At 42.5% G+C, this 27,238-nt stretch overlaps 1 protein-coding gene across 1 annotated transcript; it reads left to right on the top strand.

The window, feature by feature from the left end:
- The first annotated feature begins 51 nt into the window (after positions 1-51).
- Positions 52-26,526, top strand: FBXO28 (F-box protein 28). Its single transcript, XM_082703853.1, has 5 exons — positions 52-357; positions 8,255-8,364; positions 12,334-12,472; positions 20,149-20,344; positions 21,770-26,526. Exons 1-5 carry the CDS (start codon positions 91-93, stop codon positions 22,162-22,164), a joined length of 1,107 nt encoding a protein of 368 aa, XP_082559979.1. The 5' UTR covers positions 52-90; the 3' UTR covers positions 22,165-26,526.
- Positions 26,527-27,238: the final 712 nt, after the last annotated feature.

The following is a 27,238-nucleotide window of genomic DNA, read 5'->3' as shown; positions in this document are numbered from 1 at the left end:
GGGGCCCTGCCCCGCGGCCCGAGGCGGAAGTGACGCACCGGAAGCGCCCTAGTTCCCCTTGCAGCGGGGGGAAGAAATCAAACCCCCAAGATGGCGGCGGCGTCGGAGGAGCGGATGGCTGAGGAAGGAGGCGGCGGCCACGGCGACGGCGGCCCCTCTTCGGCCATCGGCTCTACCCAGCGACTGCCCCCCCCGCCCCCGCCCCCGGCCCCGCAGCCGGGCTCCCAGGCGCCCCCAGCCCAGGCGCTGGCTCCCGACCAGCTGCCTCAAAACAACACGCTGGTGGCGCTGCCCATCGTAGCCATCGAGAACATCCTCAGCTTTATGTCCTACGACGAAATTAGCCAGCTCCGCCTGGTGAGGCCCCCGCGGGACCCCCGCCGCCCCCTCCGCCGGCCGAGGTCTGGGGAGGGGCGGAGAGGGGAGCGCGTCCCCCGGGGAGGGAGCCGCAGCCGGCTCCAGGACGCGGAGTCCCGGCGCCGGGCGGCGGGGTCATCCCCCCTCCCCTTCCTGCCGCGGAGCTAGGGGGCTCGCTGCCCCGGCCCGGAAGCGGGGCGGCGGCGGGAGTTGGGGCGTCCCAACGCCGCCGGGCCCGAACGCCGGCTCCGCGGCTCGGGTCGCCGCCTTTTGTGCACCAGCGTCCAGCCCCCGGCCGGGCCCAGCCAGGTTTGGTCGGTCCGCAGGAATCACGCACTGTGTCCCCACTTCCCCCCCAACCCCGACCCAGGTTTCCCGGTTGGAGAAGATGAAGTAGGGTCGGGGAGGCCTCCACAAACCCGGTGGGGGCTCCGAGGGGCGTGAACGCCATTTGGTGGCCCCAGCTCCCCAGGTGACCAGTAAAGTAGAGCCCACCGAGAGCGCGTCCGGCTCGGCCTCGCCCCGACACTTCCCACCCTCGGGGAGCACCTCGCCCCTGGACAGGGTTGGTTTCTCTTGCAGTTCATTTTCTAACTAGTGACTTAGGCCCACCCGCCAGCTTCAAATCACAGTAGTTCAAGTGATTTATAGAAAGGAGGAATTTACCTCGCTCCACACCGTGGACTGAAGGTTTGATGAATGTCTTAGGTCAGTTAAGATCTTTGGCTTCCTGTCGGGGAATTTATCCTTTAAGTGGGAAGGAAATTGAAGGAGGTGGACATTTTGAAGGGACTCTGTGCCGACTCTGTGTAGGAGCTCAATCTGTGCTTGGGATTGTTTTTAAGAGGACAAAGACATATTTCTGAATGTAGTGTGTACAGCATTTTCTCGTTCGTGTGCCACATTTTAGGTTTACACCCCCAGTTTAAATTTGATTCTAATTGCGTTTTGGAAGGGAAATCATACTTTTTAAAGAAAGTTTATTAATTTTGATTCAAACTGATGACCAGGTTTCTCTTTTCTAGTCAGCCCAGCAGTTCTACCACGCCAGTCTTGCAGAATGGAAGATACTTCAGTTGAAAAATCGTTTGTCAAAATTGATTGTCCCTGCATTCCCCAAACATGTCATCCTAGAATTCCGTGTAGAATCTTAAATAGTCCGATTTTTATGAAGGATGATGTTTGCTCAAGATTCATGCTGTATGTTCACAGTGTCTGGAAATTAGGCATAACATTTGATTGAATTGAGCCTCTCAGCCAAACAATGGCTTTGTAAAGCTTGGAATATTCACAGTTCTGTTTTGTAAGTGTTGGGGAACACTGGTTTTTTGTTCTTTTGTCAGTCGTTTACCTTTTTAAAAATTAAAAACATTTTTTGGGGGGGAAAACTAGCTTCTTAGGACATCCCACTGTTTATTAATGAATGACATCTCTTTCAAGTGAAATACTCAGTTGCGTTCTTAATTTTAAAGCAGTCATCTCTTCTAGACTTTTAGGGTACAGATTTGTGGTTTCAAACAGATTTTTCATAAGGAGCCCCTTACCCTCCCCTGTGTCCCCCCCCCCCAAAGATTCTTAAGTCAATTTTATGTCCTAGAGAGGGTCTTTCCCCTCTGGTTTAGTAATGAGGAACTATTTTCTTATTCTTTTGTTTGCTTAAGGTTAATAGATAATTTGTAGATTAAGTGGATAATCTTTTGTGGCTATTTGGAAATGTCTTTGGTTTCAGATTGATCGTTTGGGGTCATAAGGTACAATTCAGGTAGCATTATAAAAGAAAGATTTTTTTCTTGCCACTAGATGTCAGCATTAATTTAATTGTGGTCTCTTAATGACATTGGCAGGGTAGAAACAGTGCCTGCTTCGTGCTTTCCTTATATCTAAAGGGCTCTTTGCCAGAAAAAATCAAGGAACATTAGTATGTAGGCTGCTATCTGGAGTACACGTTACTCCAGCTCCTTTCATTTTAAGTTTTTTGTTTGTTTGTTTGTTTTTTGTTTTTTTTTTTTTAGTGGGATTAGGCTGGATATGCTTGGAAGAGAGTGATACTAATTAAGAATAGAATTAGTTTCCATAACACTAAATGTCAGCAGCTCAGTGGTTGATGAACTAGTGTATGTATTGTTTGGATGTTTCAGGTTTTTTTTTCTCTCCGATTTACTTACTAGGGACTCAGTTGTCACTGTGGTTAGCACCTAAATTAGAAGACAGACACATAAGCCATGTACTCATTACTCTGTATTTTCTTTAAAAGATGTGCTCTTGGGACACCTGGGTGGCTCAGTTGGTTAAGCAGCTGCCTTCAACTCAGGTCATGATCCCAGCATCCTGGGATCGAGTCCCGCATCGGGCTCCTTGCTCGGCAGGGAGCCTGCTTCTCCCTCTGCCTCTGTCTGCCTGTGCTCACTCTCTCTCTCTGATAAATAAATAAAATCTTTAAAAAAATAAATAAATAAAAAATAAAAGATGTGCTCTTGGTTGAGATTGCTAAAATAACATTTTTCAGTTCTTTGTGTCTTCAGTTTAGTTGATGATAGTCTTTGCTTCCTGTTGCCATGAATAATTGAAATTTGACTCTCCAGTTCTTTCCAAGGGATTATCCAAATGCCTTATTGAATTGTTGGTTTGTTTGTTCATTTTTCCTGCCATTGATGCTCCAAAAATGTATCCAGAGCCTAGAAATCTTGATTACACAGAAATAATGCTTTAAATACTTAACTCTTCCAATGTATTTAAAATTATTTGATGGAACACAGCTTTTGAAGTGATAAAACTTGTACTTTGAGTTGTTTTTTCAGTAAATCAGACAAATTTGTGCTGATACAGCGTTAGACTGTCACCTAGGCCCTCTTGATAGGGTGAGAGTTTTTGAAACACGTGGCAAAGGTTAAGAAGTGAGGTCCTACCCCCAGTTCAGGAGTGTATCTAAGCCAAGTTTGAGCGTTTGACTTTGATTGGTGAGCATAGTGTTCTCACTCACTGAAATATGAATATGGAAGGCTTTTTAAAAGCTGTTTTAGAGGTATCCTATGAAATTTTTTCCTGTATGGTTTGAGCTTCTATAAATTTAATGGAATCCTGTTAGTAGTTCAGGACATAAATATGACTGAAGGTTAAATTCAGAAGTCTTGCTCATTATGTGGAATGAAATTTTCTGGTAGGTAACAAAATACCTATATACTTTCATCCTGAGATACTTCAGAGCACTGTAGCTAGTTAAATGTTACCCATTTATAGTTCCTTTTATATCTTTTGTTCAAACATGTTAGAAAATTTTAGAGAACGTTGATTGGTAAGAAAATGAGAAACCATTAACTCCTTTTTTAATAGGCATGCTGTCTTCCTTACATCTCTTGCTGTGTGCCAGTAGTTTTCAATTTTTTTAAAAGATTTTATTTATTTATTTGAGAGAGAGACAGTGAGAGAGAACATGAGCGAGGAGAAGGTCAGAGGGAGAAGCAGACTCCCCATGGAGCTGGGAGCCCAATGTGGGACTCGATCCCGGGACTCCAGGATCATGACCTGAGCCGAAGGCAGTTGTCCAACCAACTGAGCCACCCAGGCGCCCCAATTTTTTTTTTTTTTTAAACCTCGGGACATCTTTATACTCTTTTAAGTTACTGAAGACCCTAAGAGCTTACCTTAGAAAATTCTAGAAGATGCAGGAAGAGACAGTATATTCTTCATTAATTGCCAGAAAATTGTTGTCATGTGTTGTGTTGCCACTGGAAAAGTCCATTGTATATTATGGAGGAATGAGAGTAGAAGTGGCAAATAACGCCGTCGTATTATGAAACTAGTTTGGCCCCACAGACTCTCAAAAGGATCTTGGGAATCCCAGGGGTCCCTAGACCACACTTTGAGAACCACAGCTCTTTCTTTTTTTTTTTTTTAATGATTTTATTTATTTATTTGACAGATAGGGATCACAAGCAGGCAGAGAGGCCGGCAGAGAGAGAGGAGAAAGCAGGCTCCCCTTGGAGCAGAGAGCCCGATGTGGGGCTCTATCCCAGGACCGTGGGAGCATGACCTGAGCTGGAGGCAGAGGCTTAACCCAGAATGTCTTTTTAATCTAGAACATTCTCCCTACTTTTTTCATTCTTCGTGCAGTTGGCTTTTCGAAGAATCAGGGCAGATGGCTTATAAAATGTTCTACAGTGCAGATTTGTCTCATTGCTTCCTCATAATTGACTTCTGATTTTTGAACTTTGGAAGAATTCTAGAAAGATATAGACTAGCACCATCTCTCTAAACTTTAGCAGTGTGATGAGAACACCCCCTAATGTCCTTAAAATCTCATACTGCCTCAGGAAGTCCTACTTGAGACTTGTGTCAACATTTTCTGTAGCAGCAGAGTGTTAGTTGAGACCAATCAGTTGAGAATTGTTAGGATAATTGTTTCACTCTGTAGAGCTGCAGATCACTAAATTTAAAAAGATACTAATTAGAAACCTGAATTCTTAATTTCATTTTTGCCACTGCATAGTTTGACTTTGTACACGTTACATAATTTCTTAAGGCCTCCGTGTTCTCACTGTAAAAAGAAAGGAAAGGTTCTGGTGTCTTAAGTTCTTTCCAGTTTGAGGGTTATTGGTAAGTGGCCTAATCTTTGATAATAGCTTCTGCATTAATTGGAGAAAAGCATCAGGTATTCAATTCATTTGAGAACTGTAAAGCACTAAATAAGGACATGAAAAATCCGAACCTATTACAACATTTCCTGGATTCTAAGATACAGTTTCGTGTTTTAGGATTTTTGAAATCAGAATGCATCTTGATCATTTTGTATGTATATTCTGGCAGTGCTTCCCCATCCCTCCGAAGAGCTTTTATTGACATCTTAAAGTCTCTGCAGCATCTTAAACAAAATCAAAGAAGTCCACCCTTTTCTATTTCGTAGCCTGTGAGCCCTCTGAAAAAGAAATGCTGCCAATTATTGTAAGACCATTCCAATGTCAAATGTTAAAATCTGGAAAGATATGGATCTTAGAATCAACCGAGATTTGACACTAAGATTAGGTTTCATAGGAAAATTACAGGTTTCACAAATTTATGGCATATGTGTCTTGCGTTGTTAAGTAGGACCATGGTGGCATAAGAAATCAAAAAAGATTCCTAGACAAAGTGAACAAAATATTTCATTACTACTTAGGTTAGAAAATGATGGAAGAGGGTAAACATGGCAGTTTAACTCTTCAAATAATTAAAGAAAAACCACATCTCTTCTAATTAGAACAGCAGTAACGGAGGAGCCCAAACTGAATGTCTCCACTGGAGACTAGTATTCCGTGAGCTCCCTGGTATGTTGATAAGTATCTATTGTGCTGATCTCTGAATGCCATGATAGTTTTTGACATAGTCATCATCTTGATATATTAGACTCCAGAATTTTATTTTACTGTCTTGGGTAAATGACCAGATTGCTAGGATTTTTGTTGTATTTTAATAACAAGTAAGGTAAAATTTTTTCCCGTCAGTTTTGGAAAAACAGGAGGTCACAAAGACAGACAAATGAGAACAGAACCACAAAAGCTGAGGTCAAAAATATTTTAAGCATTAATCAATATTGTAAGAAAAGAACAGCATTTAATTTGGTATTCTTTCTTTCCTGGATGTTCAGTAAGCCATGACCAACAGCACAAAAACAAAGATAAAGTAAAAGTAGATCATATATATATATATATATATATATATATATATATATATATTTTTTTTTTTTTTTTTTTTTTTTTTTTTACCTAAAATCTCAGTACCAGTACTCATGACAATGTTTATTTAGGAGTGGGACAGTGGTTCTTATAGTTTAGTCTTGGGCTCCCAGAGCGGTCCCCAAGGCCCTTTCAGGGAGGGAGTCTGTAAGATCTGAAGTCTTTTCATTATAGTTTTAAGTTGTTATTTCTGCCTTTCACAAGTAGACAGCGGAGCTTTCCAGGAGCTCTGTGACATGTGATGATGTCAGCATACAGATAACTCATGAAACATGTGCTTGTGTGCTTTCTCGAACTAAGGTAATACTTCAGTAGACTGGATACAGAAGCAGATATGGCAGTTTATTTCTGTTCTATAAAACTACATATCAAAGAGATTTGCAAAAATGTAACTCTAAATATTTTTTTTCTGAAGAGTTATTTTTCCTTTAAAAATTATTTATACTGGGGCACCTGGCTGGCTCAGGCAGAGGAGTGTGCAACTCTTGGTCTCAGGGTCATGGGTTTGAGCCCCAGGATGGGTGTGGAAATTACTAAAAAACAAATAAACTTTAACATGTATTTATGTTTATATTTATTAGTTTTATTAATGTCTTTTTTTTAAGATTTATTTATTTATTTGACAGACAGAGATTACAAGTAGGCAGAGAGGCAGGCAGAGAGAGAGGAGGAAGCAGGCTCCCTGCTGAACAGAGAGCCTGATGTGGGGCTCAATCCCAGGACCCTGAGATCATGACCTGAGCTGAAGGCAGAAGCTTTAACCAACTGGGCCACCCAGGCGCCCCTATTAATGTTATTTTTTAATAGACACTGACCATGTGTTGACTGTTGACAGCTGGTTTGGTTTAGTTAGAAATAGATCCCACCATATTCTAAAATATAACTAGGAATTACTCTTAGTTTCATTACTTAAAATTTGTTGTTTTTATTTATTTTCAAATGGAAAAGAAGTGTTTTCCTTAATACCTTTCATTTAGTGTGCTCTGATTTTGGAACTACATGGTGTTTAATACTGTAGTATTAAAGCTTTCATTAATAAGTATTACAGCTTTTGTTAGCTTCAATCCAGTTTGCCAGAATTTTTGTCTGTGTATTCTCAGAGAAAACAAACATTTCAATTTCAGCAAGTATTTGTCAAGCATTTGTGCCGGGTGCTAGGAGAGAGACAAGCATAGGACAGCATCCACCTAACCGCCTTGGCCTTGATCTAGATTTATTTCAATGTCTTGCACTTTAAATATCCACACCTATACAGTGGGAACTGACATTCAAGTTGATGCCTCCGAGTCACTGCAAAATCCTCAGGAATCGAAGAACAAAAGGATTTTGTGCACCAGGTTTTATTAAGATAATACGTATTTCTCAGAAATACGGCATCTCTGGAACAACATCTTCCAGTTAGTACAAAGTTAAACAATTTAACATAATTTTTACAGAGCACTTTAGAGTTTATCAAAATGATTTTAGTGTGTATTGTTTCATTTAATCCTAATGCTACCTCTGTGAGTTAGGTACTATCCAATTTTACAGAAGGCTGGCTCCAGCTTTATTGAGCTGACTTGCTCAAGAACACATAAAAGTTACGTTGAAATTCAGGTGCTTTTACTGTATAAAAACATAGTTTTCCTTAAGGATTCAAAATAGTCAAGGTTCTGTTCCATATGTTAAAATGTTTGATATTATGGAAGACAGGACAGTATTTAGTAACTCTCCATAGTTAACCCTGGCTTGTAGAAATAAGTAAGAATTCTCATTCTGGTTATAGCTCATAAACTTTATGAGAGGTTGGGCATCAGTTTGAATACACATTTTGAGCTACCAGAGAACTTTCTTTTTTCAAACCATTAAAAACTTTTTGAATATCTTGTTTTATTGATCTTCAGGACTACATTTTCTGACCATAGTAGTGGGGATACATTCAGACCAGTACCTAAAATAAAAGTAAAATTCCTTGCCTATACATAGTATTAATTTCTTAACATAATGCCACAAGAGTTATAAAGCAGGAGGGGTTCACCTCACTATACACCACATGTTACCATGTGTATTGATTTAGAGATTCAGACTGCAAACTGCGGAACAGTACTGGCACAGAGAACTTTCAGCTAACAGGAGTCTAAGTTAATTGTCTGTTATATATTTGGGTTTTATCTGTTAAAATTCTCCCTTTTCCTTCTTTCTTCCTGTAGGTTTGTAAAAGAATGGACTTGGTCTGCCAGAGAATGTTGAATCAGGGATTTCTAAAAGTGGAGAGATACCACAATCTATGTCAGAAACAAGTTAAAGCACAACTTCCAAGGTACGTTGTGCCTAGTGCTGGCAATAATTTACAAGTGGGAATTTTCTTTCCCTTTCTTGGTTGGGGTTTTTTTGGATTTTTGTCTTTAAAGTAATGGCTATACCCGACATGGGGCACCCCTGTTGTTTTGGGGTTTGTTTTTTTTAATTTGGGTAAGTCTACATACTAAATGGTTTCCAAGTTTTTATAGGGAAGGGTACCTAAATCACAGTAAGTGATTTTGACTATGGTTCACCCACTCTAACCATTTCTGTTGAACATTATACTGGAGGTTCTAACCAGGGCAGTTAGGCAAGAAAATGAAATTCAAAGCTTCCAGATTGGAAAGGAGGAAGTCGTTTTCTCTCTTCAGAGGTGACAAGATCTCCTATATATGTGATCATATGCATAAGGAGTCCTGTAATTGTTAGAGCTCATAAAAACTCAGCAGGGATATGGGGTGCAAGATCAGTGCGGGAAAGGAGTTGCATAATTGTGTTAGCAACCAATGATCCAAAAACAAGTTAACTGCAGGATGCAGGGATGGGCAGGGTGGGTGAATCGGAGTGGAATCTCCGCAGGCTTCCAGTGATGGAATGAAAAAGTCATGGGGGTAAAAAGTACAACACAGGGAATATAGTCCATGGCAGAATAATAGCATTGTCTGCTACACTTGGGATGAGCATGGCATAAGTTAGAAAAATGCTGAAGCACCATGTTGTACCCCTAAAACTGCTGTAGCACTGTGTGTCAACTAGACTCAGAAAATAGGGGCAGGGGCCTGGCTGCCTCAGCCCCAAGAACATGAGACTCCTGATCTCTGGGTTGTTGAGCATAGATCTTACTTAAAAAAAAAAAAAATTCCATTTACAGTACCGTCAAGGAGAATAAGATACTTAGTAATGACTATAACAAAAGAAGACTGGTCTGCTGAAAACCACAAAACATTGGTAAAAGAAATAGAAAGAGACTTAAATGGTGTTGAATGGGAAGACTTTTTGTTCTGAAGGTGGCGGTTCTCCCCAAGTGGTTGTGCACATGCAGTGTAAGCCCTGTCAAAATCCTAGCTGTGGTTTGTGCGGAAAATGTCAGGCTCATCCTACAGTTCCATAGAAATACAGATGACTCAGAATCAAAACAGTCTTTTTTTTTTTTTTTTTTTTTTTTTTAAGATTTTATTTATTCATTTTACAGAGATAGAGATCACAAGTAGGCAGAGAAGGCCAGCAGACAGAGAGGAGGAAGCAGGCTCCCGACGTGGGCCTCGATCCCAGGACCCTGAGATCATGACCTGAGCTGAAGGCAGAGGCTTTAACCCACTGAGCCACTCAGGTGCCCCTAATCAAAACAGTCTTAAAAAAGATCAACAAAGGTGACCGAGTCCTGCGCCTTTCCAATATCAAAACTTACTGCAAAGCTGCCGTAATCAAACCAGTGTGGTGTGGGCATAAAGACAGGCGGTTGCACAGGTGGAGTGGAACCAGGAGGATGCACAAGAAATCCTTAGATATGTAGTGATTTTCAAGCCAGATGCCAAGACAACTCGATGGGAAAAGGACTAATGCTTTCCCCAAATGATGCTAGGATAGCTGGGTGTCTGCACAAGAATGGAGCTGGGCCCCTTCCTCATCCCATCTACAAAAACTAACTCCAAGTAGACTATAGTCGAAGTGTGAGTGTCAGGGCTCCACTGTAAACCCTCACATGGAAACAATACTGACCTCCATGGACTTGGATTCGGCAGTGGTTTCTTTGCTATGACACCTAAAGCATGAGTAACAAAAGAGTAGGCAGACTGGACCTTCTCAGAATTTAAACTTGTGCCGCAGAGGATGACATCAAGATGGTGAAGGGACAGCCCACACCAGGGGAGAAAATCGTGAACAGCTCAAATAACCCAGTGAGGGACCTTGATCCACGTAGTATGCGGAACTCATAGATCTCAACAATAAAAAAGACACGGAACCCAGTTTAAAAGGGGGCAAAGGATTTGAAGAGACATTTCTCCAAAGAAGAGAAGCTGAAGGCTAACTAAGCATATGCAGGGTGCTCAACATCAGCAGTCCCCAGCCGGTAGCACTGCAGATCAAAACACAGATAGCACACAACACCCACTTGGATGGCCAGAGTAAAGAAGACAAAAAAAAATCTGGAAAGGATGTGGCCAAATCAGAACCATCATAAATTACTTGTGCGATTGTAAAGTGGTTCTGCCCTTAGAAAACACTTTGTTCCTCGAAAGACTAAACACAGAATTAACAAATGACCCAGCATATATTCTATATACATAGAATATATGTATTTCCAGGGCACCTGAGTGGCTCAGCCTCTGCCTTTGGCTCAGGTCATGATCCCAGGGTCGTGGGATCGAGCCCCGCATCAGGCTCTCTGCTCAGCAGGGAGCCTGCTTCCCCCTATCTCTCTCTCTTGCCGCCTTGCTGCCTACTTGTGATCTCTGTCTGTGAAATAAATAAATAAAATCTTTTTTTTTTTTTTTTTAAGATTTTATTTGACAGAGATCACAAGTAGGCAGAGAGGCGGGGGGTGACCTGAGCCAAAAGCAGAGGCTTTTAACCCACTGAGCCATCCAGGTGCCCCTAAATAAAATCTTTAAAAAAAAAAAAAATATATATATATATATGTATTTCCATTTCCGTACATATTTCCATCTCTTTTGCTATAGCAAAAGAGATGGAAATATAGTCACGCCAAAAACGTACCTGAGTGTTCTGTGTCACATTATTCATAATAGCCAGAGAGTGGAAACAGCCCAGAAGTCATCACCTGATGATCAGGTCCTCAGAATGATGCCATGTCTGTATGACAGAAATGTCAGCAGGCAGTGGAGAGGAATGGATATGCACTCCAACATAGATAAGCCCTGAGAGCTGTGCTACGTGAACAAGGACAGACTCAAAATGCCACATATCCTACGACTCCAGTTACCTGCCATGTCCACAACAGGCAGATCCGTAGAAGCAGAAAGTACACCAGTGGTTGCCAAGGGCTAGGGAATGGGAGTGACTGGTAATAGTTACGGGCTTTCATTTTGTGGTCACGAAACGTTGAGAAATTAAATGGTGGTGGTGGGTGCACAACTCTGAATATACCAGAAATCATGAAGTCACACACCTCCAAAGTGAATTTTGTATGTGAAGTATTTTTCAGTAACACCTGAAAAGTGTAAGTGAGCTAGGGGTGCCTAGCTCAGTGTGGCTCAGTCAATAAAGCCACCAACTCTTGGTTTGGGATCAGATCGTGATCTCAGGGTCGTGAGATCGAGTCACATATTAGGCTCCCCGCTTAGCGCGGAGTCTGCCTGAAATTTCTCTCTGCCCCTACCCCCATTCTCTGTCTCTCTTTCTCTCTCTAAAATAAATAAACAGTTTAAAAAAAAGTTTATATAGAAGTTTAAGTAAGCTGATTTTATGGGTAAAAACATATGTCCCTTGTTCACATACCCCTGTGTAATTCTTCCATTTCTCTGATTTTTTTTTTTTATTCTAATGGCCATTAGGCTTGATACAGCAAAACACAAAATTTAAAAAAAAAAAAAAAAAAAACGGATTCCCCTCTCCCCTATAATTTATTAGTGAGTACTAGTCCTTGGCAGGGATTTCTGGACATAGCGATTCATTGATGATTTCGGTTAAATCATGACCCAATTGTAGGTATCAAATTCACAGGTAAATATTAGACTGTTAGAAATCTCAGGAAGGGAGTGCCTGGGTGACCCAGTGAGTTAAGCCTCTGCTTTCCGCTTAGGTCATGATCCCAGGGTCCCGGGATTGAGCCCCACATCAGGCTTTCTGCTCATTGGGGAGCCTGCTTCCTCCTCTCTCTCTGCCTGCCCCTCCGCCTACTTTTGATCTCTGTCTGTCAAATAAATAAAATCTTTTAAAAAAGAAAAAAGAGGTCCCAGGAAGTCATTTTCTCTGCCATTTAGTTCACAATATTACTTTCATGCTTGCTTTTTTTTTCTTACTCTAGGAGGGAGTCAGAAAGAAGAAACCACTCGTTAGCTCGTCACGCAGACATCCTTGCTGCTGTGGAAACAAGGCTCTCACTGTTAAACATGACTTTCATGAAGTATGTGGATTCCAATCTCTGTTGCTTCATCCCAGGAAAGGTAAAATAGAACTGCTTTCCCAAAACAGCTAGAGTGCACTACTTAAAGTTCTATTATTGTTAAGCGATTGTTTAAATGTCAGAATTGTACCCATCTTTCTGGAATGAGTTTCTGTGAATGGATTTGTTTAGTTTCGGTGCAATAACTGATAATAAGTCCATACCATACATGACCTTCATGTTTAAAAGTCTCATTGTGAAACACACAGTAGATGCTCTGCTGTTCTTTAGAAAAGCTTGTTAGGAATTTGTCCTCAACTCCAGTTAACAAACTCTTTCCATAAATAGGAAGAGAAAACAGAGTTCCTGCTGAAAAACACATTTGTGGGCTTTTACTCTTTGTTTAAGATCGACAGCAAATAAGTCAGGTACTGTCCCTGCCTTCAGGATTGTTCTAATTTGGATTTGGGGGAGGTGGAGTAGGAGGGACAAGCTGGTTTTTGTTTTGTGTGAGAAGCATCTCATGGAGACACTTTAAATACTTCCAAATTCAGCGAGAATAGACAGTTACTGGATAGCAGCACAGGAGTAGTCTTATTGAACCCAGAAGTCAGTCTGTCGTGGCGTATTTACCATCCCCAAGTTCACAATGTGCTACTTAAGATACTGCCTCAGTGCTTGTGGTATCTTGCTTCCTGAATGGAGAATAAATTCAGATGAAGTCTCTTCGTATCGTATGTGGAAGAGGCAGAGGTGGATTGAAAGGTCCTTTTGGTACTTAGTTGATGCTAGCAAAAGATTCCCTTATGGTCGGAGCTAATCAGTTCCTAGAAAAACTGGAATGTTCTCTTTTGGTTATTTCCATAGATACTTAACAATATTCTATATTTAACATATTCTGTATTTCCTCCATTTTCAGTTTTCTGTGATGTTTATGGAGGGGGGGATCCTGTTTCTTGTTTTATTTGAAATATTCTTCAGTATATCTCACTTGCCTCCTGTTAGCTACAAATTCTTCTATGGAGTACTTAACTTTAAAAATTGGTTCTGATTCTTACTCCATATTGCATCCAGATCTCATGTACAGGCCTCATCTCTCAAGTGATCTGAGAAGTTCATGGAACTAGTGTAGGTTGTCCCCTGCTGCCTCGTGGTTTTTGTTGCTTATCTCATTGTTAGGAATGTCAATATTTGAGAAACATCTTAGAGTTTTCATAACCTCAGAAACACTTCAGCCAGTTAATACGAACGAGAGTGGAGTAGTGTGTGCTCAGTCCACACGGGCCGCAGAGCTGAGATGCCTAGTACTTGACCTTTACAGAAGGGACGGGTCTTTCTGGGTGATTCAGGATCATGTGATTGGAATGCTGGTCTTGACTGTCTGAACAAATAAATCCAGTTGAGTCCTGCTGGTTTTTTGCAAGTTTCTGTTGACTCTTCACGTTAATTTTAGGATCAAAATAACAAAACCACGGCGCCATGGAGAATATGTTATGGTGTCAAGGCTCGGCAGGCCCCCCCGGACATCAGCTCGGGCCAGCTCCTCACTGCAGCCCTTCCTGGGCCCTCAGCGGCACAGCGGTCAAGAATGCCCAGGCCCACCTTTAACCCAGACCCGTCCCCTCTCACTCTCCCTTGTCCCTGCTCTCAAGCTAGATGCGGGAAACACTTCTGTCCTCAGAGCACATTCACGTGCGTGGCCTTGCCTTTCCACACGGCAGTGGAGGGTCTGTCCCTGTACCCTTGGTAAGAGCACCAGGGCCCAGCTGGCAGATGGGTTTGACAGAAGCTTCGCGCCAGCCTGCTGATTCTTCCTTAATAGGACCTGTGTCTTCACAAAAACTCATCCAAAGTTTTCTCCTGTAAACCTGAAAAATCCCCACCCACCAAAAAAACAAATGATTTTTGTTGGATTCATCTTGAATAACTTTATTTCTTAAAAAGTGCCATCTTCTTAGTTTATATTTTGCCTAAAACAACAAACACTGTGTATCCTTAGAATATTGCTTTTTTTCTTTTTCTTTTTCTTTTTTTTTTTTTTAATTAAGTAATCTCTGAGCCCAACATGGGGCTCAGACTCATGACCTCCAGAGCAAGAGTTGTCTGCTTTACTGACGGACCAAGCCAGCCAGGCACCACCCAGAATGTTACTTTTTATTTTCATGTAGCTGGTACTTTTTAGCTTGCTTAGACAAAAATGAAACTGCCAACCTAACACACTTTGTAATTTGGGGTTGTTTTCCTATTTCTCCCCTTTTGCACTTCTCAGCCTAAAAGTCCTCACATTCTGTCTTCAGAACCAAAGGACGTGGCATTTAATCCTCACATGCCTAAAGGAGGAGTACATTCTATAAAATAGTTCTCAGGGACACTTGGTGGCTCCCTCGGTTATGCATCTGCCTTCAGCTAAGGTCATGACCCCAGGGTCCTGGGATTGAACCTTGCATTTGGCTCCCTGCTGTGCGGGGAGTCTGCTTCCCCCTCTCCCTCTGCCTGCTGCTCCCTCTCTCTCTGACAGATAAATAAGATGTTTAAAAAATAATAATTCTTTCTCAGTGTTAACCTATAATCGTGATCTGGTACAAGGTTTCTATATTAGGTTATTCTTGTGTTCCCCCAGACCCTGCTTCTGGATTTTACTTAAAAGTTCAGGAACTTTTGGGATATCTGGGTGTCTCAGTAGGTTAAGTGTCTGCCTTCAGCTCAGGTCATGGTCCTGGGGTGCTGGGATAGAGTCCCGCTTTAGGCTCCCTGCTCAGTGGGGAGCCTGCTTCTCCCTCTGCCTGCCCCTCCCCCTGCTTGTGCTCTTTTTCTCTCACTCGCTCTCTGACAAATGGATAAGCCTTTTTTTTTTTTTTTTTTAAGATTTTATTTATTTTGACAGAAATCACAGAGAGGCAGAGAGAGAGGAAAGGAAGCAGGCTCCCTGCTGAGCAGAGAGCCCGATGCGGGGCTTGATCCCCGGACCCTGGGATCATGACCTGAGCCGAAGGCAGAGGCTTTAACCCACTGAGCCACCCAGGTGCCCCTGGGTAAACCTTTCAAATAAAAACTTTTAAAAATTCAGGAATTTTCGTACTTCATAAAAGAACTCGTTTTCATGTCTATAGTAAATATTTCATTCACAGATTACTCTTTTACAAGGTACTTAAGTGAACCTGGGTAATATCAACATTATAGTTTAAATTAGAATGCCCAATACATACAGAATTTTGGAATTTTAAACTAACACTTGGGCAAAAAGCATTTTTAAAATTGTTCTCTGGGGTGCCTGGGTGGCTCAGTCGCTTAAATGACCAACTCTTGATTTCAGCTCTGGTCGTGATCTTAGGGTCACAGGATCGAGCCCCAGGTCAGGCTCCATTCTCAACCCAGAGCCTTCTTAAGATTCCCTCCGCCTCTCAAAATTAAATATTCTCTGAAAGAGCAATCAAATTTACTCTTAAAAGCAAATGGTAGGTTAAAGATGACAGATTAAATGCATGTTTACCTCAGATTCCTCCCAAAGCTTGTTCTTACAGTAAAGGAGCTAGTTTAAAAAGGAAAAAAAGACCGAGACCCATGAGAGTGAAGTCAGGAGAGCAGCAGCAACAAAATTCTGGAAGCTGGAATGTACACGAGAAGTGGTAGCTAATTCAGCAGAGCTGAGGAGGTTAAAGCCTAGATGGGCCGTGGGAGAGCTGGGTGACAGTGTGGTCTGCACAGCTGGCTTCTAGAAAGCTCCAAGTGCGAGTGGGACTAACAAGGGAGGGTGGGTTGCGTCTCTGTATTTAAAAATGTTTTAAACCTACAGGTCCCCTCTCCAACTCCAAACAGCTAGGTCACTGCCCTCCTCCTGAGTGAAAAACCAGGTCTTACTCGCGGAAGGGGTTTAGAATGGGGTCTCTGGACAGGGAGACCGTATGGATCGCAAGGGCATTAAAAGAGAGTCAGACTGGTTGGTAGTTTGCTACTGTCGATCATGGAACAGGATCAGGAAACTCCTTCTATAACGGGCCAGGTAGTAAGCATCTCTGACTTTGCAGGCCACGTGGTCTCAGCTCCATGAAACAGCCATGGACAGCATGAGGGAAACAGAGGCATGTGCGTGTGTTCCAGTAAAACATTGGAACAGAAACAGCTGCAGGTCAGTAGGGCCCCAGCTGCTGACGCTGACCACTGTATTGGTATTTTTTTTTTAAGATTTTATTTATTTATTTGACAGAGAGAAATTACAAGTACACTGAGAGGCAGGCAGAGAGAGAGAGAGAAGGAAGCAGGCTCCCCGCTGAGCAGAGAGCCCGATGCGGGACTCGATCCCAGGACCCTGAGATCATGACCTGAGCTGAAGGCAGCGGCTTAACCCACTGAGCCACCCAGGCGCCCTGTATTGGTATTTTTCAACTCTTCTGACAGAAGTCACACTGTACGAAAAATTCAGCGTCCGTGTTGGCAGTTCACACATACTGAAGCACACAAGTGAACAGAGGCCAACTGACCATTCTGGGAAATAGAATAGTAAAGAAAAACATGGGTAAGACCCTGTTAATTAAGGCCTTACCAGTGGCTCTGATACCGCTTCTGTGCTCACTGAAACCCAGTGGTTCCCAAAAGTCAGGATATTCAGTGTGAATGATTATGCAGGGTCACAAGGCAGGATTTCCCTGAACAAACTAAAAATCCGAGAATTGGGTTTTGTTAGTTGGTTTTTCATGTTTGGGCCAGGAGACGGCGGGAGGAACAGCGGTGTGGCATTTTGCAGTCTCTTCTTTTTTTCTGGTAACTACATGTCTTGATGCAATTTCACATTTGCACAGAAATTGCAAGAATAGGACAAGGATCTTCCATACGTCTTTTATCCAGATCCCGCATTATTACCTTCTGTCCCGTTTGCTTTTATTCTCTGTTTTATTTCTTCTGAACCATTTCAAAATAGTGGAGATACCATGACCCTTTATTCTTAAATATTCTGATGTGGTTTCTGAGATAAGGGCATTCTCGAACTGAGCTGCAGCACAGTTACCAAATCAGGAAATGCAAGTTTGCTACGATGGCCTCTCTCACTGACAGCCCACAGCACATTTCACCGCTGATAGTGAAACTCGTCCTAGAGACTTTTTTCTCAGTCCAGAACCCAGTCTGCAGTCCCGCTGGACTCTATAACCTCCTTAATGTGGAATAGTTCCTGGGCTTCCTTTGCTTTTGAAGAACATGGGTCCCTTATTTTGAGAAATATTCTTTGAGTTTATTGAATGTTTCCAGAATGTTGTGTTTTTTATCTCTTTTAAAATTGATTTTAATATGAAGACATTCTTAGAATCAGTATTATTTGGGCACATTTCTTCTTTTTACTGTGCTGAAAATAAATACAGTCCCCGAACCTTTAAAATGAAAGAAGAAAAATCAATCTGTTCTTGCGTTGACTTTTGCAGCCGCCCCCCTTCCCAGTGTCCCCACCCCGCCCCCCTTGTCATCAGCTCCCCTGCGCCCCCCGTCCCCTCCCTGCTTTCTTGGCACACCTCCCCTCCCCTCGTCTCCACCTCTCCCTTCTCCTCTGCCCCCAACCCCACCTGCCCTCTGGGTTAAGCACAGGGGTTCTGGTGAGCTGTCTGTCTGTGTGTTGTTTTGGGTTTTTTTTAAATGATTGATTGATTTGACAGAGACACACACACACAGACACACATACACAACAAGAGAGGGAACACAAGCGGGGGAGTGAAAGAGGGAGAATCAGCCTTCCAAGCAGGCTGAGCAGGGAGCCTGATGTGGGGCTCCATCCTGGGACCCTGGGATCGTGACCTGAGCCAAAGGCAGATGTATAACGACTGAGGCACCCAGGCACCCCAGGTGTGCTGGGTTCTTAAATATGAGCAGAGCACAGAGAATCATTAGAGATAGAGTTAAACACATGCCATATAGAAATAATCAAACATTTTTAAGTGCATTTAAATTTTTTAAATATAGAAAAAGCATTTAATTCAATAAAAGGGGTAGAGGGGAAAGTTAAGAAAATTTCAAGTAGAACAAAAAGATGGAATGTGAGAAAAAGTGAGGACATCAAAGTTCTGTTTTCTAATAGGAACTTTGCTCAACATTAGATTACACAAGATAGAAATTCTCTTAATAGTCCACATACTTCAGTCGTGTTTATGGTATGTCATTTATTACAGTGCCGGTTTTTTGTTGGTTTTTTTTTTAAGATTTTATTTATCTTTGACAGAGATCACAAGTAGGCAGAGAGGCAGGCAGAGAAAGAGGGGTAAGCAGGCTCCCCACTGAGCAGAGAGTCCAGCGCGGGGCTCGATCCCAGGATCCTGAGACCATGATCTGAGCCTAAGCTTAAGACAGAGGCTTAACCCACTGAGCCACCCAGGCACCCCAGTGCTGCCAGTTTTAACATGAGCTTAGAGCATTAGAGAAGCATCATATATGGTCATACCGTACTTTGTAAAATATTATCATCTCAGGTTCAGGAGGGGTTCAGCATGCAGCATATTTGAAAGCTGTAAAAACTTTGAGTGGCCAGGGGCTCCCGGCTGGCTCAGTCAGTGGAGTGTGCAATCCCTGGGTTTGAGGCCCATGTTGGATATAGACATTATTAAAAAGATAGAAGGAATGATCTACTGAGAAGTAGAAAAATCACGAACTGTTAGAAATACTATAAGTGACCAGCCTAAGGCCTGTGATCCCTTTAGTAGACCTCCAGACTTATCGTGCCCTTACATTCCTGCTGCTAAAGTAATTTTCAGAAAGTAATTAAAACCCTTGCAGGGTGAAATAATTTTGAAAATTGGGTCAATACCATGTTTTCCTAACATGTGACACTGTGGCCACCAGTCCCTCTGAATGGTCGAAGCTGTGTAGGTCATCTCCTTCATCTTGTCCTTGGTGCGTAACTTTGGGACAGAATTAAGAGAATGGTTTTAATTTTATTGAAAACATGGATTATTCCTCTTGACTACCGTAATCTCTCTGTAACATGTTACCTTTCCTAATGGAAGACTTGAGCAAATGGAGAGAGACCTTGCTTTCACACTATTACCTCAAAGACCAAAAAGGGTAAAGATAAGGTACGAGTCAGTTTACAGGAGCACAGTGTATCAGTTGTAGGGATTAGAGCTGAGGCAGGTTCAGCTGCCATTCCAGCAAGAGGACTAGGAACCAGGGTGGTCAGAGCTTTCTCTCCCCCACGTATGTTACGCCTGTGTTTCCCATTGCAGTTATACCCTTAAAGTGAAAAGGGGCCTCTCACTACCCTTTGCTGATAGTGGGAGAGGGGAATCCGAGGAGACCTCATCCTAGTCCATAGCAGGTCTGAAGAGAAACGAAATCTCCGAGGACAGAGTGCCTGGTCCCAGAGCAGGAAGTCTGTTTGGGTTCCTGGGGCTTCAGGAAACCCTCAGGCTGGAGTGAAGTGGATTTGGGTCAGTTCCTCTAGCCCTCTCCGCAGACAGGATTCAGCGTCATAGTTCACTCTCTGGTTTCTCTCGCGGCTTGTATGTCCCTTTTCCTACCACTTATTTCCGCGTCTGTTGCCCTCTGGTTTCCTTTGGAGCAAGAGCTGTACTTTATTCATCCTGATTCCTTAGCCTCAGGACCTGATGCAGAAAATCTTAATAAATGTGCATATGAAACACACGAAGGCTTATGACAAGCCCAAAGCCATGCGGTACAGACGGCATCGTCCCCTCTCTCCCTGTTGAGCCATTTTCTTATAAAGACAAAACTGAAAGTGCTAATGAGACCTCCTTATTGTAGGTGATTGATGAGATTTATCGAGTGTTGAGATACGTCAATTCCACCAGAGCCCCTCAGCGAGCTCATGAAGTACTTCAAGAGCTAAGGGACATCTCCTCCATGGCGATGGAGTACTTTGATGAGAAGATCGTGCCCATTCTGAAGAGGAAGTTACCAGGATCAGATGTGTCCGGAAGGCTCATGGGCTCTCCTCCAGGTAGCTCGTGTGGATATGTTCAGTGTAAAGGAACATTCCTACACAGTTCCCTAACTTGCTTCCCCGCACCCACACTTAGTCGTATATTGTGACCTTTCCTGTGTCTGTAAATAGTGTCTGCAACGTGATTTTTAATGACGTCACTCGTGTAACCGATCCATCGCTGTTAGCACGTTTGTTGAGCTCGTTTTGCAGTATTTAAACTACACTTTGAAGAACAGTCTAGTGGCTGTATCTTTGTACATATCCGTAACTACTGACATACAATAACTTAGAATTTTGGATAAAAAGCTATGTATATTGGGGGGGGATTTTGTGGAGTGTCTTTTGTTGTTTCGTTTTGATGTTTCTGACTAGTTAACATCCATGGTGCTAAAACAGAATGAAATATACCAGATAAAACCCCCCAAATTCTTCACGGATTATTCACTTAATTATTTCAGCCCCTAGATTGGCCGCTGCTTGAAAAGACAGGCCACGTAAGGCTGCTTTGAGCCCTGCCGCTACTTCTTTAGCAGCTCTTTTGGAGAAGTATATCGCTTATCTACTGAAAGACAAAATTATTCAAAATATCTTCAACTCTCACAAATAGTTTAAATCAGGAAAATCTTTTTTAGTAAGACGTCACGTTCTGTTCAGATGAGTTATCTCCCTGGAGTGCTCAGTGGGGTGACTGAGCGGCTGGCTGTAATTGAATCATAATGCCTGTGGCATCTCAGCGTTAATCAGTTATTTATTGAGTACCTATTACGCGCACAGCACTGTACTGTGTCCTGTGGAGACTAAAAGGAAGTGTAATACTTGGTGTCTGCTCTCAAGGATCTTACTATGTCAAAAGGTAAGACATATCCAGACTTGAAATTAAATTATCACTGGTAAGAGAAACATTTTAAAGAAGGGTCCATTGAAATGCCAAATGAGTAGCAGAGACAGGATCTTAAGGAAGCTAGAACCATTGTTGACTGAGAGTTGACAAGAGGTAGGAACTGATCTAAGCCTTGCTGTGTTTGTGGAAATTAGATAAAGGTAAGCAGAGAGAGAAGGAACAATGCATCTGTCTAGGAAGATATTATTTATATATATGTCTTGGCGGGTTTAGGGTAGGAATGGATCCATCCAGTCCTTTCAGAAAACCTTTAAGAGATAACATTTTTTTAAAGGGAGGTTATTTATGATAGTGATTTTTATGTCGATGTTACCTTTGTAGTCCTTGTCCATTTCCCGGCAATCCATACTTTGCCACGTGAACCCAACCATCAGAATTCAAACTCATTTACTGTTAAGACGGATGTAGATTGCCAAGAGGAAATGATCAGAAGTGATATTATAAGGCTGTTCCATTTCAAAAGAAGTTTAATGAAGTATTACCAGTAGTGGGAGACATTTTAAGTGATTAATTGACCATTTAAAACCATTTCTCTGCAGTTCCGGGACCTTCTGCAGCCCTCACAACCATGCAGCTCTTCTCCAAGCAAAACCCTTCAAGACAAGAGGTTACCAAACTCCAGCAGCAGGTTAAGACAAACGGTGCCGGCGTGACTGTTCTCAGGCGTGAAATTTCCGAGCTTCGCACCAAAGTGCAGGAGCAGCAGAAGCAGCTTCAGGACCAGGACCAGAAGCTGCTAGAGCAGACCCAGATCATAGGCGAACAGAACGCACGCTTGGCGGAGCTGGAGCGCAAACTGCGGGAGGTCATGGAGAGCGCGGTGGGGAACTCCTCAGGGGCTGGGCAGAACGAGGAGTCCCCTCGGAAACGGAAGAAGGCACCAGAAGCCATAGACTCCCTTAGGAAATCGAAGCGTCTTCGGAATAGAAAGTAAAGTTGGGGGTGGGGGGCTTTCAAGCTCCAAAGGAAGACGCGGTTGAGCAACCGAAGCAGTGATGCCCATCAGGACGCCCCAGAGGCTTCTGGGCTTTCAGACAGAACACAACTTCAACTTGAACTCTCACGGTTGGGACAGTCTTCTCCCGCTTCTCCTGGTTGAACTGATGCACAGAGTCTTTTTACTTTGCAATAGATTTGTACTAACCAGACCTGTCCTATCATGTTTTGAGGAGTTAACTTTTTTCTGTGCAGATAACGTTTAAAAGTAAGTTTATTTGTTCCTGCATATATGCACATTACAGAAGGATCTGAAACAAACCAGTCTGGACAGACTAGAAGTTAAGTTGAATACAGAAAGTGTCCTGTTTCACTTGAAAGAAAAGACCTACTTTTTAAATGGACAGTCTCTTGTTTAAAAAAAAAAAAAAAAAAAGTTGACTTTTTGTTATAAGTGACCTTTGTCTGGAATGTCTGAAAAGTAGTAAATGCTTTTTGGTATCAAAGTAATGGGTAACTAAACAGACTTCCATAGTGTTGACTGTAAGAGGGGCCTCTACAGGATTGACTATATATTTTTATAACCTACTGGCAAGGGACTTATCCAGTTGTTCTACACATGTTTTCAGTTCTCTTCTGGGGCGACGCCCTGCCTTTGCATGGATGCATGCCCGCATCGCCTAGTCAGCTCACGGAAAAAGCTCTTGGCACTGGTATTGACCTTGAACTTCTCTACTTCTCCACCTTCTAGAGCAGCGTTAGCTTATTTGAGCGCCTAACACCTTCCACTGCCATAGCAGCTTGCCTCCAGGGAGGAATTAGTCCATTTGTCCTCCAGTTTTAGGGGAACAAGGGAACACTAAAGCTCATCGCTTTCTCTGTTCTCTGTAGGGTTCAGGTATAGTAGCCAAGGCAAGAACCCCAAACTCCAGGCTCTGTCATTGTCGGACCTCTGGGGACTGGTCGTGGCCCTTCCTCACCACCGTGTGTGTTCATGGATCAGCACGTGATCACCACAGGTGTGAGCAGGGGACCCAACTTGTAGGATGCAGTTTTACCACTGAAAGAAAACTCACTGAAGAAAATCCAACTATGAAAAAGCATTTTGATCATTTCATTTCTGGGGGATGACCTGAGGGAAGCTTTTAAATACTAATTTCAAGCTTTCCTTTTCCTACAACTTTAAACAGAAGCTTTAATTTTGTTTGCACTCCTGTTCTGAGCGTATAACTGGAAAAGCATGTCTTGCACTGTTCACCCTTCTAAGCGGTCACTTTAACAACCTCCAAATTGTATACAGTGGTTACTTTCCCCAGTTGTATATTTTTGAGACCTTCAGCTATTACTGTCCTCGTTTTATTTTATGTACTAAATTATGTAGTTATTATTTGACTGATAAGTTCTTTTATCAACTCGTAACAGCTGTTGCCATGGGCTTCAGTTATTTAAAATAGGTTTAGGTGTAATATAGAAAATTACCCCTGTCCAGGTGGGAGTTGGACACCTGCAAAAAACCTAAGGTTTGGTAAGTACCTTAGTTGAATAAAAGCACAAGGTTACCACCCTTTCTGCCTGTCCACCATGACACGGTTATGCATCCTTTAATCTCACCAAACGAAGCTTTTTCTTACCCATTTTTAATATTGTCCTTCCATAATACTGTCCTTAGATTTTGATCAATTTTCTGTCTGACTTGGAAACTCCATTTACAATGTAGTATGTTTTCAATGAAGAAAAAAAAACATCTAACATCCAAGTGTTTTCATGGTTTGTTGGGAAGGTAATTTTAAAATAAACAATTTCCAAAAAACATTTGTCAGCCAAGATCATCCATAAAAGTCCCCGTCTGGAACTCGTTTTCTCGGCAGGTGTCATTTTTTTAATCCTAGGATTTAGCCATATTGTTCTAACTCTGAAGCAGGCCTGCTGGGATACTCATGGCCATGAATAGTCTGCCTTCCCAGTAAAAGGAAGACTCTTGAGTAACCAGGTAACATGTTTACAGGTTTATAAAGTAGGATCCTTACGCATCAAAGGGGTACAACCTCAGATGATTAGCAGTTGTTCTTGAATTATTTCAAGTTTCCTAGGTTTCTTTTTAAACTGCACCTACATACCCTAAATGTATGTAGAGCCTTCTGTTAGTCAGCATGAGTATTTGGCTTTCGTAGGAAGCATCCACACTATCGGAAGGTATTTTCTGTCTCTTTGTAAAGTCCAAATTTCTAAAAGATTCACTTGTAACTGTCTGTCCGTAAGGCCCATGAGTTGTACCTGTGAATGCACGAATGTTCGTAAGAGTAGGAGAAGAAAGCACTACGGTTCAGTTATCTGTTAAAGTCTTCGATCTTACCGAAGACATCTTGCTTAAGAAAAAGTCAGGTGCTTGCTTTTGGATAGTAGAGTGGCATTGAGGGTTCGACAGATCACAAAGGATTTTCATCAGCTAAAACCGGCAGGCCCCAGCAACACCGTAGATGAGCCTCCCGGATGGGAACCATCTTGCCCGGGGTCAGACACCCGTGGCTTCACCCGTGGCTTCGGCGGCATCTGTGAGTGTCATGTTGTCCTGGAGTGAGATGCCATGAGTTATTCGGGTCCTGTTTCTCAGAGGAGACTTCTCTGTGTTAGTGGGTCACTCGCGCTTGTCAGTCGATGATGGCACAGTGCCCACAACACAGACCCAGGGGAACAGGCGTCAGTCAGTTCCATGGGGACTTGCCCCCACCTCACCCACCCAGGGCCCTCTGCCTCTCTCCTGCACGGACTCGGCTCGGTTTTCCCCTAATCCCAAATACAAAGTCTTTTTCAAGACCTGAGGTTACTCAACCTCCTGCTTTTTCAGCTCCTTTCTGGCTCTTCAGAGCCTGAAAATAATGGGGCAGACGCAGTCCCCGTAACGAATCACATGGTTTTAAAAAACCATTGGGGTGCCATCTGGCCTAAAGCCACCGGTCTTAGAAGCAGCTTTTTGGGTTGGTTTGTTTTGTTTTGTTTTGGGTTTTTTTTTTTTTTTTTTACTTTTGGTAAAACGTGTTTTCTGGAGTACTGAACTTTACAGGGGCTTGCCTTAATCTCTATTTAGTAGTTTCAAGGTGTATGCACTATTATTCTACTTGTTAAAATGTTGCAATATTCTATGTAGCCCAGAAGGTGGGTAAAACAGTATGAGTCATGCCTAAATAAATAAGCTAAAGGTGTCACGATAGCTGGATTTTTTTTTTTGTTTTGTTTTTTAAGAAAAGATGAACATAGGAACAGAGGCTGTGTGTAAGAAGCAGACAACACGGCACCTTGAAATTGCACTATTTTATGCATTGTTTTCTATGCCATTTCGTAGCCTGCACTTTAATCTCCAAAGAAACGATGTGTGATGTCCCACTTCCTGATCAGTAGTGAACTGTTTCCTAAGACAGGGCACTTAATTCTGTTTTACTCAAAGTTTCTTGGAGGTGGATCCCTTCCCTGAGTTCTCTATTTCCTTAGCCATAATATTTTCTAGGATCTAGGAACTCCTGGTCTTGTCTGTTCCCAACAGTGAGAATTTTAATTTAATGTAACATAAAATCTCATCCTTGGTGATCAGCACATTCTTCACCTCCTGCCCTAGCTGTGAGTACCCATTTGTTAGCACTTACCCAGCCCGCTCAAAATATCATGGAAGTACGATCTGAAGTCAGGAGTAGAGGCATTCTGAAAAGCAATCAGCCCATATGATGCAGTCTCTCTTGGAACCGGCTATTTCCAATACGTAACGCATAAAGTCCGATCTGACAATGCTATCAATTTCTTGAGACAAAAGACTCTATAACTGGTAGTCCAGGAAGGTTACAAAGTTAAAACTCCTCAGAAATAACAAGTTCCTATAGCCCACCATCTCAGGTCAATTCTTTTCAAAAAATACTAAAGCAATCTAAAAAAAAATGAAACCAGCAATCGGTTGACTGCTGCCCACCGTTTTCTTTCTAATAGCACTAAATTGTATTCACGGTAAGTAGAGGCTTAAGTAATGTTGGCCTTTTCCAGCTTCCTGAGAATCTCTGGTCCTCAAGATTCCAAAGTTAAATCCAAATTTCTCCTGTTGTGTCTGAAAGAACCGTGGGATTTCGAAGCATATTGGAAATCTATCAGGTCCACTGCCAAAGTATACTGGTCCATATTCAAAGCTATACCAAAAGTTTAGAAGTGTTTAAAATTCCATTATGTGGTACCATGTCTGTTTACTTATGCTCATGAGCACCAATAAATTACTAGTTTGGCTTCTGGAATTTTAACTGTTACAACCTAATTCAATTACTGGGAGTGAGAAGCACTTCCCGATCACACAACAGGGTACGTGAATAAATGTGTTGTAACCAGTGCTACTTGTTTTCTTTGTATTTCCTGCACAAAAGATGGCAGAGTCCGCTTCTAACGGGCGCTATGTTGCTAGTGCCCACTAGAGAAGCACAGCTCTGTGTGTGTTTTCCATGTGTTCTTTCGGTCTTCGCAGCCGCCTGGTGAAGCAGGTGCACCCCACTTAGGGAACTTAACCACAGGCTGAGCAGCGTATCTCTAATATTAGACACAAGTGCCTCAGTGGGATTTGAACACAGACCTGCGCACCTCCAACTCAGGTGCTTCCTGCTATACTGTTCCACGTTCTAAACCAGCTGGGAGCTTTGAGACTCTAGATGGCCTTCATTCTAAGCTGAGCAATAACTATACAGATGAACATTCCATACATCTAGAAGCAGTCAATGGCATGTAGAACTTAATAGCACAGAAGGGCAGCGCTTAGAAAAGGCAACTTTTGTCCTCAAGTTTTTTGGCCATGGATTCACCCTAAGGCAGGTAAAACATTTTTTTTTTAAGATTTTATTTATTTATTTGACAGAGATCATAAGCAGGCAGAGAGAGGAGGAAGCAGGCTCCCTGCTGAGCAGACAGCCGGATGCGGGGCTCGATCCCAGGACCCTGAGATCACGACCCGAGCAGAAGGCAGAGACGGCAGGTAAAACATTTTTAAGGCTTCTAGGACCTGTAATCCCGTATGAGGCAGGCCTCACAGTAGACGGGGTCCGAGGCCAGTA

This window comes from Mustela nivalis (assembly GCF_964662115.1).
Source record: "Mustela nivalis genome assembly, chromosome: 16".
In the NCBI taxonomy this organism is placed as follows: domain Eukaryota; kingdom Metazoa; phylum Chordata; class Mammalia; order Carnivora; family Mustelidae; genus Mustela; species Mustela nivalis.
The sequence above is the reverse complement of the archived record's forward strand: the minus strand, read 5'-3'. Positions and strand labels throughout refer to the sequence as shown.